The sequence below is a fragment of the Erithacus rubecula genome, assembly GCF_903797595.1.
Source record: "Erithacus rubecula genome assembly, contig: scaffold_1183_arrow_ctg1, whole genome shotgun sequence".
NCBI classification, from domain to species: domain Eukaryota; kingdom Metazoa; phylum Chordata; class Aves; order Passeriformes; family Muscicapidae; genus Erithacus; species Erithacus rubecula.
In genome coordinates this window covers 1-22022 of record NW_027636220.1, presented here as the reverse complement: position 1 = coordinate 22022, position 22022 = coordinate 1, and the positions used below count along the sequence as shown (strand labels likewise).

At 43.7% G+C, this 22022-nt stretch overlaps 1 protein-coding gene across 1 annotated transcript; it reads left to right on the top strand.

Annotated features, from left to right (window-relative positions):
- Nucleotides 1–5256: 5256 nt before the first annotated feature.
- On the top strand, nucleotides 5257–22000 carry RABGGTA (Rab geranylgeranyltransferase subunit alpha; the record flags this gene model as incomplete). The annotated part of the gene is given in 14 exon segments (XM_079331926.1): nucleotides 5257–5312; nucleotides 5840–5944; nucleotides 6634–6749; nucleotides 7759–7919; nucleotides 10390–10572; nucleotides 14081–14164; nucleotides 14248–14330; nucleotides 15000–15101; nucleotides 15231–15440; nucleotides 15444–15633; nucleotides 19116–19204; nucleotides 19465–19569; nucleotides 20555–20668; nucleotides 21818–22000. Coding segments are annotated over 14 exon segments (1728 nt in total), but the record flags the coding sequence as incomplete, so codon positions are not given.
- Nucleotides 22001–22022: the final 22 nt, after the last annotated feature.

Genomic DNA, 22022 nt, shown 5'->3' with positions numbered 1-22022 from the left:
CCCCAAAATCTCAAAAAATTCTCAAAAAATTCTCAAAAATTTCTCCCAAAATCCCAAAAAATTTCCCAAAAATTTCTTAAAAATTGTCCCAAAATTCCCTAAAAATTCCCCCAAAATTTCCCAAATTTCCCCCAAAATTCCCCAAAATTCCCCAAATTTACCCCAAAATTCCCTAAAAATTCTCCCAAAATCCCAAAAATCTCCCAAAAATTTCTTAAAAATTTTCCCAAAATTCTCCAAAATTCTCTCAAAATTTCCCAAAAATTTGTTAAAAATTGTCCAAAAATTTTCTAAAAATGACCCCAAAAATTCTCCCAAAATTTCCCCAAAATTTTCTAAAAATTTCCTAAAAATTCTCCCAAAAATCCCCCAAAAATTCCAAAACTTTCTTAAATATTGTCTCCAAAATTCCGTAAAATTTCTCCCAAAATTCTCCCAAAATTCTCCCAAAATTTCCCAAAAATGACCCCAAAATCCCCCAAATTTACCCCAAAATTCCCTAAAAATTCTCCCAAAATCCCCCAAAAATTCCCAAAACTTTCTTAAAAATTGTCCCCAAAATTCCCTAAAAATTTTCCCAAAAATTCCCCCAAAATCCCCCAAAATTTCCCAAAAATTTCTTTAAAATTTTCCCAAAATTCTCCCAAAATTTCCCAAAAATTTGTTAAAAATTGTCCAAAAAATTCCGAAAAATTTCTCCCAAAATTCTCCCAAAATTCTCCCAAAGCTCTCCCAAAATCCCCAAAAATTTCCCAAAAATTTCTTAAAAATTGTCGCCAAAATTCCCTAAAAATGACCCAAAATTCTCCCAAAATTTCCCCAAAATTTTCTAAAAATTTCCTAAAAATTCTCCCAAAAATCCCCAAAAAATTCCAAAACTTTCTTAAATATTGTCTCCAAAATTCCGTAAAATTTCTCCCAAAATTCTCCCAAAATTTTCCAAAACTTTCCTAAAAATTGTCCCCAAAAATTCCCCCAAAATCCCCCAAATTTACCCCAAAATTCCCTAAAAATTCTCCCAAAATATTTCCCAAAAATTTCTTAAAAATTCTCCCAAAATTCCCCAAAATTCTCCCAAAATTTCCCAAAAATTTGTTAAAAATTGTCCAAAAATTTCCTAAAAATGACCCCAAAATTTCCCAAATTTACCCCAAAATTCCCTAAAAATTCTCCCAAAATCCCCCAAAATTTCCCAAAAATTTCCTAAAAAATGTCCCCAAAATTCCCTAAAAATTTTCCCAAAAATTCTCCCAAAATCCCAAAAAAATTCCCAAAAATTTCTTAAAAACTTTCCCAAAATTCTCCAAAATTCCCCCAAAATTTCCCAAAAATTTGTTAAAAATTGTCCAAAAATTTCCTAAAAATGACCCCAAAAATTCTCCCAAAATTTCCCCAAAATTTTCTAAAAATTTCCTAAAAATTCTCCCAAAAATCCCCAAAAAATTCCAAAACTTTCTTAAATATTGTCTCCAAAATTCCGTAAAATTTCTCCCAAAATTCTCCCAAAATTCCCCCAAAATCCCCCAAATTTACCCCAAAATTCCCTAAAAATTCTCCCAAAATCCAAAAAAATTTCCCAAAAATTTCTTTAAAATTTTCCCAAAATTCTCCCAAATTTTCCCAAAAATTTGTTAAAAATTGTCCAAAAAATTCCGAAAAATTTTCCCAAAATTTTCCCAAAATTCTCCCAAAATCTCTCAAATATTCCCAAAATTTGCTAAAACTTGTCCCTCAAAATGACCCAAAAATGACCCAAAATTCTCCCAAAATTCTGCCAAAATCCCCAAAATTTTCCAAATATTTGTTAAAAATTTCTGCCAAAATTCTCCCAAAATTCTCCCAAAATTTCTTGAAAATTTTCCCCAAAATTTCCTAAAAATGTCCCCAAAATTCTCCCAAAAATTCTCCCAAAACTCTCCCAAAATCCCCAAAAATTTCCCAAAAATTTCTTAAAAATTGTCCCCAAAATTCCCTAAAAATGACCCAAAATTCTCCCAAAATTCCCCAAAATTTTCCCAAAAATTCACCAAAATTTCTCTTAAAAAAACCCCTAAAAATGTCCCAAAAAACCCCAAAATTTTCCCAAAATTTGGGAAAATTTTGGGAGATTTTGGGGCAAATTTGGGGAATTTTTGGGTGAATTTTTGGGGGAAATTTGGGGAAAATTTGGGGGAATTTTGGGGATATTTTGGGGTAAATTTGGAGGATTTTGGATGAAATTTTGGGGGAATTTTGGGGGATTTTGGGTGAAGTTTTGGGTGAATTTTGGGGGATTTTGGGTGAATTTTGGGGGGAATTTTGGGGATATTTTGGGGTAAATTTTGGGGATTTTGGTTGAAGTTTTGGGGGATTTTGGGGCAAAAATTTGGGGATTTTTGGGTGAGGTTTTAGGGGAATTTTGGGATAATTTTGACCAAATTGGAGAATTTTTGGTGAAGTTTTGGGGAAAATTTTGGGGTAAATTTGGGGGATTTTGGGTGAAATTTTGGGATAATTTTATGGGAATTTTGGGGTAAATTTGGGGAAATTTTGGGGAAATTTTGGGGGAATTTTGGGGGATTTTGGGTGAAGTTTTGAGGAATTTTTGGGGAATTTTTGAGGAATTTTTGGGGAATTTTGGGGATAATTTTTAAGAATTTTTTTTGACATTTTGAGGGAATTTTGGGGAAAATTTTGGGGATTTTGGGTGAAGTTTTTGGGGAATTTCGAAGGAATTTTTGGGGAATTTTTGGGGGAATTTTGGGGATTTTTGGAAATGAGGAATAAAAAATTAATGTCGGATTGGGCTGGAAAATAATAAAGGAAATTAATAAAATTAATGTTTATTATTAAATAAAAATTAATTTTTATTAAATAATTATGTTTATTTTTAAATAATAATTAATTTATGATTAAATAATAATGTTCATTATTAAAAATAATTGATTTATTATTAAATAAGAATATTTATTATCAAATAAAAATAATTAGCATTAATATTAATTGCAGAATTTTTTATTTATATTTTATTAATATTAATAGAGAAAATTAAAATATTATTTTAATATTAAAATTATTGTTATTTAAAAATAATATTTTATTATTAAAATTATTGATAATTCTAAAATAATTTTTTAATATTTAAATTGTTGATAATTAAAAAATAATATTTGAATATTAAATAATTAAAATGCTTCCTCAATATAATTGTTAATAAAATAAAAGTTTATATAAAAATTATCAAATTAAAAAATAATAAAATTACAGATGAAGTTAAATTGCAATTAAAAGGGAAATAAAATTAAAAATTAATTGATCAAATTAAATTTAAATTAATTAATTTAAATAAATACCATTAATTTTAAATCTTAAGAAATAGATTTAGTAAAATTCAAATAACGAAATTAAAAAGTAAAAAGAAAAATGAAATTAAAATATTGGAAACCAGAAATTAAAATAATAAAATTAAAAGTGAAATAAAAGAAAGAAATAAAGTAGAAATAAATATCAAATAAAATAAAAGAAATAAAATATCAAAAAACCAAAGAGATAAAATAAGATTAATAATAAAATAAAATCAATATAAAAAAGGAAATAAAATTAAAGAAATAAAAAAGTGAATAGAAAATAAAATAAATATAAAATAAAGAGAAATGAAAATGAAATAAGCAAAAGAAATAAAAATAAAATGTATTAAATAAAATTAAATATAAAATAAAATCAATATAAAATCAAATCAAATCGAATTTAAAAATATGAAAAAAAATGAAATAAATAAAATAAAAATAAAAGGCAAAAAATAAAAGTAAATGTGACATTAAATGAAATAAAATGAAATAAATAAAATCAATAAAAATAAATATAACACAAAGTAAATATAAAATAAAACAAAAGAAATAAAAATAAAATGTATAAAATAAAAATAAATACAAAATAAAGTCAATATAAAATAAAATAAATGTCAAATAAAATGAAATTAAAAAAAAGAAATAAAAATAAAATGTATAAAATAAAAATAAATACAAAATAAAGTCAATATAAAATAAAATAAAGGTCAAATAAAATGAAATAAATTAAATATATATAAATAAAATGTATAAAATAATAGTATATATAAAATAAATATAAAATAAAATGAAATAAAATTAAATAAAACAAAATTAAACGAAATAAAATAAAATGAAATAAAATAAAATAAAACAAAAGAAATAAAATAAAATAAAATAAAATGAAATAAAATAAAATAAAATAAAACAAAATTAAACAAAATAAAATAAAACAAAATTAAACAAAATAAAATAAAATAAAATCTATAAAATGAAATAAAATAAAATGAAATGAAATAAAATAAAATTAAATTAAATTAAATTAAATTAAATTAAATTAAATTAAATAAATAAAACAAAAGAAATAAAATAAAATGAAATAAAATAAAATAAAACAAAATAAAATAAAATAAAAATAAAATAAAATAAAATAAAATAAAACAAAATAAAATAAAATAAAATAAAATAAAATAAAATTAAACAAAATAAAATAAAGTAAAATAAAACAAATTACAATAAAATAAAAAAATAAAATGAAATAAAACAAAACAAAACAAAATAATAAAATATGAAATAAATTAATATAAAACAACATAAACTAAAATAACATAAAATAAAATGAAATAAAGTGAAATAAAATAAAACAAAACAAAACAAAATAAAATAAATAAAATATAAATATAAATAACCGGCTGTTTCCGGCTATTTCCGGCTATTTCCGGTTATTTCCGGCTATTTCCGGCTGTTTCCGGTTATTTCCGGCTGTTTCCGGTTATTTCCGGTCATTTCCGGCTATTTCCGGCTATTTCCGGCTATTTCCGGTTATTTCCGGCTATTTCCGGTTATTTCCGGTTATTTCCGGTTATTTCCGGACGTTTCTCGCTCTTTTTCCGCCACGCTGCCGTAAAGCGCCGCGTCGCAACTCCCCCTGCCTCACCGCCGTAAAGCAATCCGCTCCCTCACGACAACATGGCGGCGCGCTGCTCGCCTCGGTGTATCCCATCATGCCCCGCGCGCGGCTCTGCGATGCGGTGTTGCCCTTTCCTTGTGCCTCGGTGTATCCCAGCATGCCCCGCGCGGCGCCGCCATTTCCCGGCAGCGCCCGCGCCTCCCTCAGCAGCCGCCGCTGCCGCCGCCGCTCCGGTGGGTTCGGGAACGGGAGAAAAAACGGGGCGCGGGGGGTTTTAGCGGGGTTTTACCGGGGTTTTACCGGGATTTATCGGGATTCCAGGGATCCGCGCTGTCGCCTGCAGGTCCCGGATCCGCCCGCGCTGAGCTGAGAAAATGGTGAGAGAGCGGGAATGGAACCGGCCGGGATGGGATCCCCCCCCATGGAGCGGGAATGGAACCGGCCGGGATGGGATCCCCCCCCATGGAGCGGGAATGGAACCGGCCGGGATGGGATCCCCCCATGGAGCGGGAATGGAACCGGCCGGGATCGGATCCCCCCATGGAGCGGGAATGGAACCGGCCGGGATCGGATCCCCCCCCATGGCGGGAATGGAACCGGCCGGGATGGGACCCCCCCCATGGCGGGAATGGAACCGGCCGGGATGGGATCCCCCCATAGCGGGAATGGAACCGGCCGGGATGGGATCCCCCCCCATGGCGGGAATGGAACCGGCCGGGATGGGATCCCCCCATAGCGGGAATGGAACCGGCCGGGATGGGATCCCCCCATGGAGCGGGAATGGAACCGGCCGGGATGGGATCCCCCCCATGGCGGGAATGGAACCGGCCGGGATGGGATCCCAGTTTATCCCAGTTTATCCCAGTTTATCCCAGTTTATCCCAGTCTAACCAGTTGCACCCAGCACGGGCGGCTCAAGCTCCGCCCCCCGGACGCGTCGCGGCTCCGGCAGCGAGAGGAGAAACTGCGGCTGTACCGGGAGGCGATGGAGACGTTACTGGGAGAACTGGTTTGTACTGGGAGGGACTGGGAGGGACTGGGAAGGGGTTTGGGGCTTACTGGTTTATACTGGTCCATAGTGGTCCATACTGGACCTTACTGGTCCATACTGGTTTATACTGGTTTATACTGGTCCATACTGGTTTATACTGGTTTATTCTGGTCCATACTGGTTTATACTGGTCCATACCAGTCCATACCGGCCCATACTGGTTCATACTGGTTTATACTGGTCCATACTGGTCCATACCGGTCCATACCGGTCCATACCGGTCCATACTGGTTTATACCGGTCCATACTGGTCCATACTGGTTTATACTGGTCCATACTGGTCCATACCGGTCCGTACCGGTTCGTACCGGTCCATACTGGTTTATACTGGTCCATATTGGTCCATACTGGTCCATACCGTTCCATACTGGTCCGTACTGGTTTATACTGGTCCATACTGGTCCATACTGGTCCATACTGGTTTATACTGGTCCATACTGGTCCATACTGGTCCATACTGGTCCATACTGGTCCGTACTGGTCCATACCGGTCCATACTGGTCCATACTGGTCCATACTGGTCCATACTGGTCCATACCGGTCCATACTGGTCCGTACTGGTCCGTACTGGTCCATACTGGTCCGTACTGGTCCATACTGGTTTATACTGGTCCATACTGGTCCATACTGGTCCGTACTGGTTCCAGGAGCCGCTCCCAGTTCAGGTTCTCTCCCTCACTGGTTCTGTCCTGGCCGCCAACCCCGACGTGGGAACCTGCTGGAACCTGCGGAGACGCGCACTGGGAGCACTGGGAGGGGACTGGTTTGTACTGGTTTATACTGGTTTGGGCCGGGAGGGACTGGGAGGGGACTGGGAGGGAACTGGGATGGACTGGGTGGGACTGGGAGGGAACTGGGAGGAACTGGGAGGGAACTGGGAGGGACTGGGAGCGACTGGGAGGGGTCTAGAGTGGGTAGAAAAGGGTTAAAAGGGAGTTTGGGGTTACTGGTCCATACTGGTTTATACTGGTTTTCAGTGGTTTTTCCCCTCCTACTGGTCCATACTGGTTTTTACTGGTCCATACTGGATCCAATTGACCCATACTGGTCCATACTGTTTTTTGTTGGGTTTTACTGGTTTTTACTGTTTTTTACTGGTTTTCCCACTCATATTGATTTCTACCCATCCATACTGGTCCATACTGGTCCATACTGGTCCATACTGGTCCATACCGGTCCATACTGGTTTATACTGGTCCATACCGGTCCATACTGGTTTATACTGGTCCATACTGGTCCATACTGGTCCATATTGATCCATGCTAGTCCATACTGGTTTATACTGGTCCATATTGATCCATGCTGGTCCATACTGGTTTATACTGGTCCATAGTGATCCATGCTGGTCCATACTAGTTTATACTGGTTTATACTGGTCCATACTGTCCCATACCAGTCCATATTGGTTTATACTGGTCCATACCAGTCCATACTGGTTTATACTGGTCCATACTGGTCCATACTGGTCCATACTGGTTTATACTGGTCCATACTGGTCCATACTGGTCCATACTGGTTTATACTGGTCCATACTGGTTTATACTGGTCCATACTGGTCCATACTGGTCCATACCGGTCCATACCGGTCCATACTGGTTTATACTGGTCCATACTGGTCCATACCGGTCCATACTGGTTTATACTGGTCCATACTGGTCCATACTGGTCCATACTGGTCCATACTGGTTTATACTGGTCCATACTGGTCCATACCGGTCCATAGTGATCCATGCTGATCCATACTGGTTTATACTGGTTTATACTGGTGGCAGGGTGCCCTCCGAGCTCTCCTTCGTGTCCCAGTGCCTGGGGGTGAACCCCAAATCCTACGGGGCCTGGCACCACCGGGGCTGGGTGCTGGCGAGGGCGCCCCCTGCTGGCCGGGAGGACCTGGCGCTGTGCGAGCGCCTGCTGGCGGCTGATCCCCGCAACTGTGAGTGGTTGTACTGGTTTATACTGGTTTATACTGGTTTATACTGGTTTATACTGGTTTGGACTGGTTTGGGCTGGGAGGGGGTGCTGGGGGTGCTCGGATTGGGGTTTGGGGTGGGTGAGGGCGCCCCCTGCTGGCCGGGAGGACCTGGCGCTGTGCGAGCGCCTGCTGGCGGCTGATCCTCGCAACTGTGAGTGGTTGTACTGGTTTATACTGGTTTATACTGGTTTATACTGGTTTATACTGGTTTGGACTGGTTTGTACTGGGAGGGCTTACTGGGATGTGCTGGGATTGGGGTTTGGGGTGGGTGAGGGCGCCCCCTGCTGGCTGGGAGGACCTGGCGCTGTGCGAGCGCCTGCTGGCGGCTGATCCCCGCAACTGTGAGTGGTTGTACTGGTTTATACTGGTTTATACTGGTTTGGACTGGGAGGGGGTGCTGGGGGTGCTGGGATTGGGGTTTGGGGTGGGTGAGGGCGCCCCCTGCTGGCCAGGAGGACCTGGGGCTGCTTGTACTGGGATGGACTGGGGTCAAACTGGGATGGACTGGGAGGAACTGGGATGGAATGGGATCAAACTGGGATGGACTGGGAGGGGCTGGGATGGACTGGGGTCAATCTGGAATGGACTGGTTTGTACTGGGATGGGGTGCTGGGGGTTACTGGTTTGTACTGGTATGTACTGGGATGGGCAGGATTCAAACTGGGATGGACTGGGATAAACTGGGAGGGACTGGGATAAACAGGGAGGGACTGGAAGGGAACAGGGATGAAACTGGGATGGACTGGGAGGGACTGGGATAAACTGGGAGGGACTGGGATCAAACTGGGATGGAATGGGATCAAACTGGGATGGACTGGGATCAAACTGGGATGGAATGGGATCAAACTGGGATGGACTGGGATCAAACTGGTTTGTATTGGGATGGGGGTGGTGGGGGTTCCAGGGTTGTACTGGGCTCTACTGGCTTATACTGGTTTATACTGGTCCATACTGGGATCTACCCCCACGACCCTCATGCTCCCACTGACGTCTCCCAGCCCTTACTGGTTTATACTGGGATCTACCCCCACGACCCTCATGCTCCCATTGACATCTCCCAGCCCTTACTGGTTTATACTGGGATCTACCCCCACGACCCTCATGCCCCCATTGGCAGCTCCCAGCCCTTACTGGTTTATACTGGGATCTGCTCCCACGACCCTCAGGCTCGCATTGGCAGCTCCCAGCCCTTACTGGTTTATACTGGGATCTACCCCCACGACCCTCATGCCCCCACTGGCAGCTCCCAGCCCTTACTGGTTTATACTGGGATCTACCCCCACGACCCTCATGCCCCCATTGGCAGCTCCCAGCCCTTACTGGTTTATACTGGGATCTACCCCCATGACCCTCATGCCCCCATTGGCAGCTCCCAGCCCTTACTGGTTTATACTGGGATCTGCTCCCACGACCCTCAGGCTCCCACTGACATCTCCCAGCCCTTACTGGTTTATACTGGGATCTACCCCCACGACCCTCATGCTCCCAGTGACATCTCCCAGCCCTTACTGGTTTATACTGGGATCTGCTCCCACGACCCTCAGGCTCCCATTGGCAGCTCCCAGCCCTTACTGGTTTATACTGGGATCTACCCCCACGACCCTCATGCTCCCAGTGGCAGCTCCCAGCCCTTACTGGTTTATACTGGGATCTGCTCCCACGACCCTCAGGCTCGCATTGGCAGCTCCCAGCCCTTACTGGTTTATACTGGGATCTACCCCCACGACCCTCAAGCTCCCATTGACATCTCCCAGCCCTTACTGGTTTATACTGGGATCTACCCCCACGACCCTCATGCTCCCAGTGACATCTCCCAGCCCTTACTGGTTTATACTGGGATCTGCTCCCACGACCCTCAGGCTCACATTGGCAGCTCCCAGCCCTTACTGGTTTATACTGGGATGTGCCCCCATGACCCTCATGCCCCCACTGACATCTCCCAGCCCTTACTGGTTTATACTGGGATCTACCCCCACGACCCTCATGCTCCCATTGACATCTCCCAGCCCTTACTGGTTTATACTGGGATCTACCCCCACGACCCTCATGCTCCCATTGACATCTCCCAGCCCTTACTGGTTTATACTGGGATCTACCCCCACGACCCTCATGCTCCCATTGGCAGCTCCCAGCCCTTACTGGTTTATACTGGGATCTGCCCCCACGACCCTCAGGCTCCCATTGACATCTCCCAGCCCTTACTGGTTTATACTGGGATCTACCCCCACGACCCTCATGCCCCCACTGACATCTCCCAGCCCTTACTGGTTTATACTGGGATCTACCCCCACGACCCTCAGGCTCCCACTGACATCTCCCAGCCCTTACTGGTTTATACTGGGATCTACCCCCACGACCCTCATACCCCCACGACCCTCAGGCTCCCATTGGCAGCTCCCAGCCCTTACTGGTTTATACTGGTGCCCCCAGTCCACGCCTGGGAGCACCGGCGCTCTCTGGCGGCCGGCCGGGATCCCGGTGCCGAGCTGGCTTTTGCCAGGGCCCTGCTGAGCCGGGATTTCTCCAACTTCTCGGCCTGGCACCACCGGCTGCGGCTGCTGGCGCCGCGCAGGGGGCAGCAGGAGGCGCTGCCCCAGGGGAGGATGCAGGAAGGTGAGGGATTTTTGGGGGGAAACTGGTTAAATTTGGGATCTATGGGTAGACCTGGTGTCCCTATTGTCATCTATGGGTAGACCTGGTGTCCCTATTGTCATCTATGGGTAGATTTGGTGTCCCTATGTCCCTATTGTCACCTATGGGTAGACCTGGTGTCCCTATTGTCACCTATGGGTAGACCTGGTGTCCCTATTGTCACCTATGGGTAGATTTGGTGCCCCACATGTCCCTATTGCACTTATGGGTAAACCTGGTGCCTCTACATTCCTGTTGTCACTTATGGGTAAACCTGATGTCCCCACACATCCCTATTGTCACCTATGGGTAGACCTGGTGTCCCTATTGTCACCTATGGGTAGATTTGGTGTCCCTATTGCCATCCATGGGTAGATTTGGTGCCCCACATGTCCCTATTGTCACCTATGGGTAGATTTGGTGTCCCACATGTCCCTATTGTCACTTATGGGTAAACCTGGTGCCTCTACATTCCTATTGTCACTTATGGGTAAACCTGATGTCCCCACACATCCCTATTGCCATCTATGGGTAGACCTGGTGTCCCTATTGTCATCTATGGGTAGATTTGGTGCCCCACATGTCCCTATTGTCACCTATGGGTAGACCTGGTGTCCCTATTGTCATCTATGGGTAGATTTGGTGTCCCTATTGTCACCTATGGGTAGATTTGGTGCCCCTACATCCCTATTGTCACCTATGGGTAGAACTGGTGCCCCACATGTCCCTATTGTCACCTATGGGTAGATTTGGTGTCCCTATGTCCCTATTGTCATCTATGGGTAGACCTGGTGTCCCTATTGTCACCTATGGGTAGACCTGGTGTCCCTATTGTCATCTATGGGTAGATTTGGTGTCCCTATTGTCACCTATGGGTAGATTTGGTGCCCCTACATCCCTATTGTCACCTATGGGTAGAACTGGTGCCCCACATGTCCCTATTGTCACCTATGGGTAGATTTGGTGTCCCTATGTCCCTATTGTCATCTATGGGTAGACCTGGTGTCCCTATTGTCACCTATGGGTAGACCTGGTGTCCCTATTGTCACCTATGGGTAGATTTGGTGCCCCACATGTCCCTATTGTCACCTATGGGTAGATTTGGTGCCCCACATGTCCCTATTGTCATCTATGGGTAGACCTGGTGTCCCTATTGTCACCTATGGGTAGATTTGGTGCCCCACATGTCCCTATTGTCACCTATGGGTAGATCTGGTGCCCCACATGTCCCTATTGTCATCTATGGGTAGATTTGGTGTCCCTATGTCCCTATTGTCACCTATGGGTAGATCTGGTGCCCCACATGTCCCTATTGTCATCTATGGGTAGATTTGGTGTCCCTATGTCCCTATTGTCACCTATGGGTAGACCTGGTGTCCCTATTGTCATCTATGGGTAGATTTGGTGCCCCACATGTCCCTATTGACACCTATGGGTAGACCTGGTGTCCCTATTGTCACCTATGGGTAGATTTGGTGTCCCTATGTCCCTATTGTCACCTATGGGTAGATTTGGTGCCCCACATGTCCCTATTGTCATCTATGGGTAGACCTGGTGTCCCATTTGTCACCTATGGGTAGACCTGGTGTCCCTATTGTCATCTATGGGTAGATTTGGTGTCCCTATGTCCCTATTGTCACCTATGGGTAGCCCTGGTGTCCCTATTGTCATCTATGGGTAGATTTGGTGCCCCACATGTCCCTATTGTCATCTATGGGTAGATTTGGTGCCCCACATGTCCCTATTGTCATCTATGGGTAGATTTGGTGCCCCACATGTCCCTATTGTCACTTATGGGTAAACCTGGTGCCTCTACATTCCTGTTGTCACTTATGGGTAAACCTGATGTCCCCACATGTCCCTATTGTCACCTATGGGTAGACCTGGTGTCCCTACATATTTGTCATTTCTGAGTACACCTGGTAGCTCTCTGTCATTATTCCTATTTACAGGCAGACCTGTTTTCCCTATAAACCACCAGTGCAATCTCTGCATAGACCTGGTGTCCCTCTATATCCCTATGGCCATTTATGGGTAGTTTTGGTTCCCCTGTTTATCCTATTGCTTTAAATGAGTAGATTTGGTGTCCCTATATCCCCATTGCTTTCACTTGGCAGACTTGATATCCCTAAAGTCCCATTGACTACATAGACCTGGTATTCCTAAATTTTTATTGGGGTAGACCTGGTGTCACAAATCCTCATTAAATTGAATGGGGTAGACCTGGTGTCCCAAACCCTCCCATTGATTTCAATGGGGTAGACCTGGTGTCTCAAATCCTCCCATTGATTTCAATGGGGTAGACCTGGTGTCCCAAATCCTCCCATTGATTTCAATGGGGTAGACCTGGTGTCCCAAATCCTCCCATTGATTTGAATGGGGTAGACCTGGTGTCCAAAATCCTCCCATTGATTTGAATGGGGTAGACCTGGTGTCCCAAATCCTCCCATTGATTTGAATGGGGTAGACCTGGTGTCCCAAATCCTCCCATTGATTTGAATGGGGTAGACCTGATGTCTCAAATCCTCCCATTGATTTGAATGGGGTAGACCTGGTGTCCCAAATCCTCCCATTGATTTGAATGGGGTAGACCTGGTGTCCAAAATCCTCATTGATTTGAATGGGGTAGACCTGGTGTCCAAAATCCTCACTGATTTGAATGGGGTAGACCTGGTGTCTCAAATCCTCATTAATTTGAATGGGGTAGGTCTGGTGTCCAAAATCCTCCCATTAAATTGAATGGGGTAGACCTGGTGTCCAAAATCCTCCCATTGATTTGAATGGGGTAGACCTGGTGTCCAAAATCCTCCCATTAAATTGAATGGGGTAGACCTGGTGTCCAAAATCCTCCCATTGATTTGAATGGGGTAGACCTGGTGTCCAAAATCCTCCCATTTAATTGAATGGGGTAGACCTGGTGTCTCAAATCCTCCCATTGATTTGAATGGGGTAGACCTGGTGTCCCAAATCCTCCCATTGATTTCAATGGGATAGACCTGGTGTCTCAAATCCTCCCATTGATTTGAATGGGGTAGACCTGGTGTCCCAAATCCTCCCATTGATTTGAATGGGGTAGACCTGGTGTCCCAAATCCTCCCATTGATTTGAATGGGGTAGACCTGGTGTCCCAAATCCTCCCATTGATTTCAATGGGGTAGACCTGGTGTCTCAAATCCTCCCATTGATTTGAATGGGGTAGATCTGGTGTCTCAAATCCTCCCATTGATTTGAATGGGGTAGATCTGGTGTCTCAAATCCTCCCATTGATTTGAATGGGGTAGACCTGGTGTCCCAAATCCTCCCATTGATTTGAATGGGGTAAATCTGTTTTCCCTAAATTCTTTTTATGGTGCTAGACCTGATATCTCTACAACCCCCCCATTGATTTTAATGCCTGAATTCCTGCATGCCTGAGCGCCCCCATTCTGATATTGGGGTGTCCTCCAGTGCCTCCCTGAGATTTTGGGGTGCCCTTTTTGCCCTTCCCCAGAGCTGGAGCTGGTGCAAAACGCCGTCTTCACCGACCCCACGGACCAAAGTGCCTGGGTTTACCTACGCTGCATCCTTTCCAGAGGTGACTCAGGGTTCCCTCCCACCCCTGGGGCCCCTCACCTGTTGTTTTGGGGTCCTCCCTGATATTGGGGTGCTCCCCAACAGCCCCACCACCACCAAGGGTCATCTGTGTCCACGTTGACCGGGAGGATGCAACGGTGGCTGTCATCTTCTCCCGGCCTGTCAAGGTGAGTCGGGACATTGGGGTGCCCTAAAAAATCACCTGGATCACCCCAAAAATCACCTGGATACACCCAAATCCCCTGGGGGCCCCACAGGAGAGTGAATCTCCATCCACTTCAACAGGGTAGACCTGGTGCCCCTAAAATCTGCATTGACTTCAAAGGACTAAACTCCAATTGATTTCAGATTTGTTGTCCTTAAATTATTTATTATAGAAATAGACTTGGTGTCTGTGTATTCCCATTGACTTCAGTGGGGTAGACCTGATGTTCCTAAACCCTTGATTTTAATGGGGCAGACTTATTTCCACATTTATTTCAATGGGGTAGACCTGTTGTCCCTTCACTTCCATTGGTTTCAATGGGGTAGACCTGTTGTCTCTTCACTTCCATTGGTTTCAATGGGGTAGACCTGTTGTCCCTTTATCCCCATTCATTTCAATGGGGTAGACCTGTTGTCCCTTTATCCCCATTCATTTCAATGGGTAGACCTGTTGTCCCAAAACTTCCATTCATTTCAATGGGGTAGACCTGTTGTCCATTAATTTCCATTGGTTTCAATGGGGTAGACCTGTTGTCCCAAAACTTTTGGGGTTAAAAATCACAAATTTAGGGCTGCAAAATCCCAATTTTTGGTGGCCAAACATCCCAAATTTTGCTCTTTTTTCCCCCCAGATGAACCCAGAGTGCCCAGAGTTGACAGCAACCCTGGATGGCACCAACCTGACCAGCCCCTGGCGCTCGGGGGAGGGGCGACCACGCCCGAGCCACACCTGGGTATCCTCCCCCTGAAAAAAAAAAAACCAGGAGTGGGCGTGGCTCGGTGTGGGCGTGGCTAAGGGGGTGGGCGTGGCTCGGGGGTGAGCGTGGCCACCACACCCAGCACACCTTGACAGGTGACATCAGCTCTGTGACCTCCCTGCCCTGCCCACGTCAAGCCCCGCCCACCTGGAGCTCACCTGGGCTCCAGGCCCCGCCCACCACGAGCTGACGCTGCAGCCAGGTGAGGCCACACCCACTTTGGGCCACACCCACTTTGAGCCACGCCCTTTTCTCACCTGGCCACGCCCTTTTTTTCCATCCCAGGTGAGGCTGAAGTTTGGTGGCAGGAGCCAATAGTGGAGCGAGAGTTGTTCTGGTGAGCCACGCCCCTTTTTTGGGGAGCCACGCCCCCTTTTTGGGAGCCACGCCCTTTTCTCACCTGCTGGCCCCGCCCCCAGGCCCGAGCTGGGCGTGGCCCAGCCTCAGGTGTTGCAGGACCAGGTGAGGATGTGCCGGGAGCTGCTGGAGCTGGAGCCACAGAGCCGAGGTGAGAGAGGCTAAAAACCACCCAAAAATTCCCAAAAATGACCCAAAAATGACCCAAAAATGACCCAAAAATACCCAAAAAAATGCCCAAAAATGACCCAAACATACCCAAAAAAATGCCCAAAAATATCCTGAAAATGCCCCAAAATGACCCAAAAATATCCTGAAAATGACCCAAAAATGTGACCAAAAATGACCCAAAAATATCCTGAAAATGACCCAAAAATGACCCAAAAATGTGACCAAAAATGACCCAAAAATACCCAAAAAAATGCCAAAAAAAATGACCCAAAAATATCCTGAAAATGACCCAAAAAAATGCCCCAAAATGACCCAAAAATATCCTGAAAATGACCCAAAAATGACCCAAAAAAGTGACCAAAAATGACCCAAAAATACCCAAAAAAATGCCCACAAATGACCCAAAAATATCCTGAAAATGACCCAAAAAAATGCCCAAAAATGACCCAAAAATATCCTGAAAATGACCCAAAAATGTGACCAAAAATGACCCAAAAATACCCAAAAAAATGCCCAAAAATGACCCAAAAATATCGTGAAAATGACCCAAAAATATCCTGAAAATGACCCAAAAATGACCCAAAACTACCCAAAAATGACCCAAAACTACCCAAAAATGACCTAAAAAAGCCCAAAAAATAACCCAAAAATACCCCAAAAAATTATGAAAATTACCCAAAAGAGTGCCCAAAAATGACCCAAAAATATCCAAAAAATTACCCAAAAAAAATACCCAAAAATACACAAAAATGCCCCAAAAATAACCCAAAAATACCCCAAAATAACCCAAAAATGTCCTGAAAAAGAACCAAAAATACACAAAAAATACCCCAAAATACCCCAAAAATATACCAAAAATATCCCAAAAAATATCCCCAAACCGACCCAAAAATATTCCAAAAAATAACCCAAAGATACACAAAAAATATTACCCAAAAATGATCTAAAATGCTCCAAAAATATCCTGAAAATGACCCAAAAAAGTGCCCAAAAATATCCTGAAAATGACCCAAAAATATCCCAAAAAATGACCCAAAACTACCCAAGAATGACCCAAAAATACCAAAAAATGACCCAAAAATCTCCCAAATAATATCCCAAAAATACTCCAAAATACCCCTGAAATATCCCAAAAATGACCCAAAAATATCCTGAAAATGACCCAAAAATACCCAAAAAAGTGCCCAAAACTGACCCAAAAATATCCTGAAAATGACCCAAAACTACCCAAGAATGACCCAAAACTACCCAAAAATGACCCAAAAAATCCCAAAAATAACCCAAAAATACCCAAAAGTTATCAAAAAATATCCCAAAAATATCCTAAAAATACCCCAAAAATATCCCAAAAATGTCCTAAAAATATCCCCAAAATCTCCCAAAAAATATCCCGAACATATTCCAAAATACCCCCAAAATACCCAAAAATGTCCCAAAAAAATAACCCAAAACATCCCAAAAATATCCCAAAAATATCCCCAAAACATCCCAAAAATATCCTGAAAATATCCCAAAAATATCCCAAAAAATGACCCAAAAATACTAAAAAATGACCCAAAAATCTCCCAAAAAATATCCCAAAAACACTCCAAAATACCCCTGAAATATCCCAAAAATGACCCAAAAATATCCTGAAAATAACCCAAAAATGACCCAAAAATTACCAAAAAATGTCCCAAAAAATATCCTAAAAATACGCAAAAATATCCCAAAAATGACCCAAAAATATCCCAAAAATGACCCAAAAATATCCCAAAAAATGACCCAAAACAACCTAAAAATACACAAAAATTACCCAAAAATATGCTGAAAATGACCCAAAAATACCCAAAAAATATCTTGAAAACGACCCAAAAATATCCCAGAAAAGGACCCAAAACTATCAAAAAATATCCCAAAAATATCCCAAAAAAAATACCCCAAATACCCAAAAATTACCCAAAAATACCCAAAATTATCCCAAAAAATATCCCAAAAACACTCCAAAATACCCCTGAAATATCCCAAAAATGACCCAAAAATATCCTGAAAATGGCCCAAAAATATCCCAAAAAAGGACCCAAAACTACCAAAAAATATCCCAAAAATGTCTCAAAAAAAAAACCCCAAAATACCCAAAAATGACCCAAAACTTCTGAAAAATATCCTGAAAACAACCCAAAAATATCCAAAAAAACAACCCAAAACTACCCAAAAATGACCCAAAAAATCCCAAAAAATAACCCAAAAATACCAAAAAATGACCCAAAAATATCCTGAAAATGACCCAAAATATACCCAAAAAATACCCAAAAAATGACCAAAATATACCCAAAAAATGACCAAAAAATACCCAAAAATTATCAAAAAATGTCCCAAAAAAGATCCTAAAAATACCCAAAAAATATCCCAAAAATGACCCAAAATATCCCAAAAATGACCCAAAAAAGTGCCCAAAAATGACCCAAAACAACCTAAAAATACACAAAAATTACCCAAAAATATGCTGAAAATGACCCAAAAATACCCAAAAAATATCCTGAAAACGACCCAAAAATATCCCAAAAAAGGACCCAAAACTACCAAAAAATATCCCAAAAATATCCCAAAATACCCAAAATACCCAAAAATTACCCAAAAATACCCCCAAAAAATCCCAAAAATACCCCAAAAAATTACCCAAAAATATCCCAAAAATGCCCCAAAAAATCCCCAAAATATCCCAAAAAAATATCCTGAAAATGACCCAAAAAACCCCCAAAAATATCACAAAAATCAAAAAAACAGCTCCATACTGGTTTGTACTGGTTTGTACTGGTTTATACTGGTCTGTACCAGTCCATGTTGGTCCACACTGGTCCATACTGGTCCATACTGGTCCATACCGGTCCATACTGGTCCATACTGGTTCATACTGGTCCATACTGGTTTATACTGGTCCATACCGGTCCATACTGGTTTATACTGGTCCATACTGGTCCATACTGATTTATACTGGTCCATACTGGTCCATACTGGTTTATACTGGTCCATACCGGTCCATACTGGTCCATACTGGTCTGTACTGGTCCATACTGGTCCATACTGGTCCATACTGGTTTATACTGGTCCATACTGGTCCATACCGGTCCATACTGGTCCATACTGGTCCATACTGGTCCATACTGGTCCATACCGGTCCATACTGGTCCATACTGGTCCATACTGGTCCATACCGGTCCATACTGGTCCATACTGGTTTATACTGGTCCATACTGGTTTATACTGGTCCATACTGGTCCATACTGGTTTATACTGGTCCATACTGGTCCATACTGGTCCATACTGGTCCACACTGGTCCATACTGGTCCATACTGGTTTATACTGGTCCATACTGGTCCATACTGGTTTATACTGGTCCATACTGGTCCATACTGGTCCATACTGGTCCATACTGGTCCATACTGGTCCATACTGGTTTATACTGGTTTATACTGGTGCAGGTTGCCTGCTCACCCTGTCCCTGCTCTTGGCTGCTCTGGATCCGCGTGGCCACGCCCAGGAGATCCGGGAGCACCTGAGGAACCTGCAGGTAACTGGTTTATACTGGTTTATACTGGTTTATACTGGTTTGTACTGGTTTATACTGGTTTATACTGGTTTATACTGGTTTATACTGGGAGGGGTTTGAGGGTTTCTAGGAGGGAATTTTTTTGGTTTATACTGGTTTATACTGGTGTATATTGGTCCATGTTGGTCCATACTGGTTTGTACTGGTTTATACTGGTCCATACTGGTTTGTACTGGTCCATACTGGTCCATACTGGTTTATACTGGTCTGTACTGGTGCAGGATGCTGACCCCCTGCGCTCGGGGTTCGTGGCCGATGTTCGCTCCCGTTTCGAGGCCGTACTGGGAATACTGGGAGCGGGGGAGGGGCTGAGCCTGCCCGCCAAGGTAACTGGTTTATACTGGTTTATACTGGTTTGGACTGGGAGGGGACTGGGGGTTACTGGTTTGGACTGGGAGGGGATTGGGGGTTACTGGTTTGGACTGGGAGGGGTTTGGGGGTCACTGGTTTGGGCTGGGAGGGGTTTCGGGGTTACTGGTTTATACTGGGAGGGGGTTTAGGGGATGTTGTTTATACTGGTTTATACTGGTTTATACTGGTTTATACTGGTTTGTACGTGGGGGTTACTGGGAGGGAGGTTCTGGGCTTGCTGGTTTGTACTGGTTTGTACTGGGAGGGATTTTCGGGGGGCTTTGGGTGTGTATATTGATTATACTGGTTTATACTGGTTTGTACTGGTTTATACTGGTCTACATGGGTTTATAGGGGTTTAATTGGCTTATACTGGTTCATACTGGTATATACTGGTTTATACTGGTTTATACTGGTCTAGGGGATTACATCACTGTCTCTCCTGCAGCACGTGGCCACCATCACCCAGTTGCAACTGGGTTTATACTGGTCTATACTGGTCTATAATTGTTTATATGGGTTTAATGCATTTATACTGGTTTATACTGGTTCATACTGGTTCATACTGGTTTATACTGGTTTATACTGGTCTAGGGGCTGACGGTGATGCCCCTGCTGGAGCACGTGGCCACCATCACCCGGCTGGAGCTGGGTTTATACTGGTCTATACTGGTTTATAATGGTTTATATGGGTTTAATGCATTTATACTGGTTTATACTGGTTTATACTGGTTAATACTGGTTTATACTGGTTTATACTGGTCTAGGGGCTGACGGTGATGCCCCTGCTGGAGCACGTGGCCACCATCACCCGTCTGGAGCTGGGTTTATACTGGTCTATACTGGTTTATAATGGTTTATATGGGTTTAATGCATTTATACTGGTTTATACTGGTTTATACTGGTTCATACTGGTTCATACTGGTTCATACTGGTTTATACTGGTTTATACTGGTCTAGGGGCTGACGGTGATGCCCCTGCTGGAGCACGTGGCCACCATCACCCGTCTGGAGCTGGCCCAGAACGAGCTGAGGGCGCTGCCAGCGGCACTGGGAGCGCTGAGGAGGCTGCGGGTGAGACCAGTAACACCAGTTAGAGCTCCCAGTAACACCAGTAACACCAGTTAGAGCTCCCAGTGACACCAGTAACACCAGTAACAGCTCCCAGTGACACCAGTAACACCAGTTAGAGCTCCCAGTGACACCAGTGACACCAGTTAGAGCTCCCAGTAACACCAGTAACACCAGTAACAGCTCCCAGTGACACCAGTAACAGCTCCCAGTAACACCAGTAACAGCTCCCAGTAACACCAGTAACACCAGTAACAGCTCCCAGTGACACCAGTTAGAGCTCCCAGTGACACCAGTAACACCAGTAACAGCTCCCAGTGACACCAGTAACACCAGTAACAGCTCCCAGTAACACCAGTAACACCAGTAACAGCTCCCAGTAACACCAGTGACAGCTCCCAGTAACACCAGTAACAGCTCCCAGTAACACCAGTAACACCAGTAACAGCTCCCAGTGACACCAGTTAGAGCTCCCAGTGACACCAGTAACACCAGTAACAGCTCCCAGTGACACCAGTAACACCAGTAACAGCTCCCAGTAACACCAGTAACACCAGTAACAGCTCCCAGTGACACCAGTTAGAGCTCCCAGTGACACCAGTAACACCAGTAACAGCTCCCAGTGACACCAGTAACACCAGTAACAGCTCCCAGTAACACCAGTAACAGCTCCCAGTAACAGCTCCCAGTAACACCAGTAACAGCTCCCAGTGACACCAGTAACAGCTCCCAGTGACACCAGTTAGAGCTCCTAATGCTCCCAGTAACTCAGGAAGCTCCTCCCAGTCCCTCCCAGTTTGATCCCAGTCCCTCCCAGTTCCATCCCAGTCCCTCCCAGTTTGATCCCAGTCCCTCCCAGTTCCCTCCCAGTCCCTCCCAGTTTATCCCAGTCCCTCCCAGTTTGTCCCAGTCCCTCCCAGTTCCCTCCCAGTCCCTCCCAGTTTGATCCCAGTCCCTCCCAGTCCCTCCCAGTTTGATCCCAGTCCCTCCCAGTTTGTCCCAGTCCCTCCAGTCCCTCCCAGTTTGATCCCAGTCCCTCCCAGTTCCCTCCCAGTCCCTCCCAGTTTGTTCCCAGTGCTCCCAGTTTGATCCCAGTCCCTCCCAGTCCCTCCCAGTTGGATCCCAGTGCTCCCAGTAACCCCAGTCCCACAGGAACTGGATCTCTCCGATAATAACGTGACCGAACTGGGCTCGGCCCCGCCCCTCCCCCGCCTGGAGCTGCTGTGCCTGGACCGGAACCGTACGCACTGGTTTATACTGGTTTATACTGGGAGGGACTGGGAGGGACTGGGAGGGACTGGGAGGGAACTGGGAGGGAACTGGGAGGGACTGGGATGGAACTGGGAGGGAACTGGGA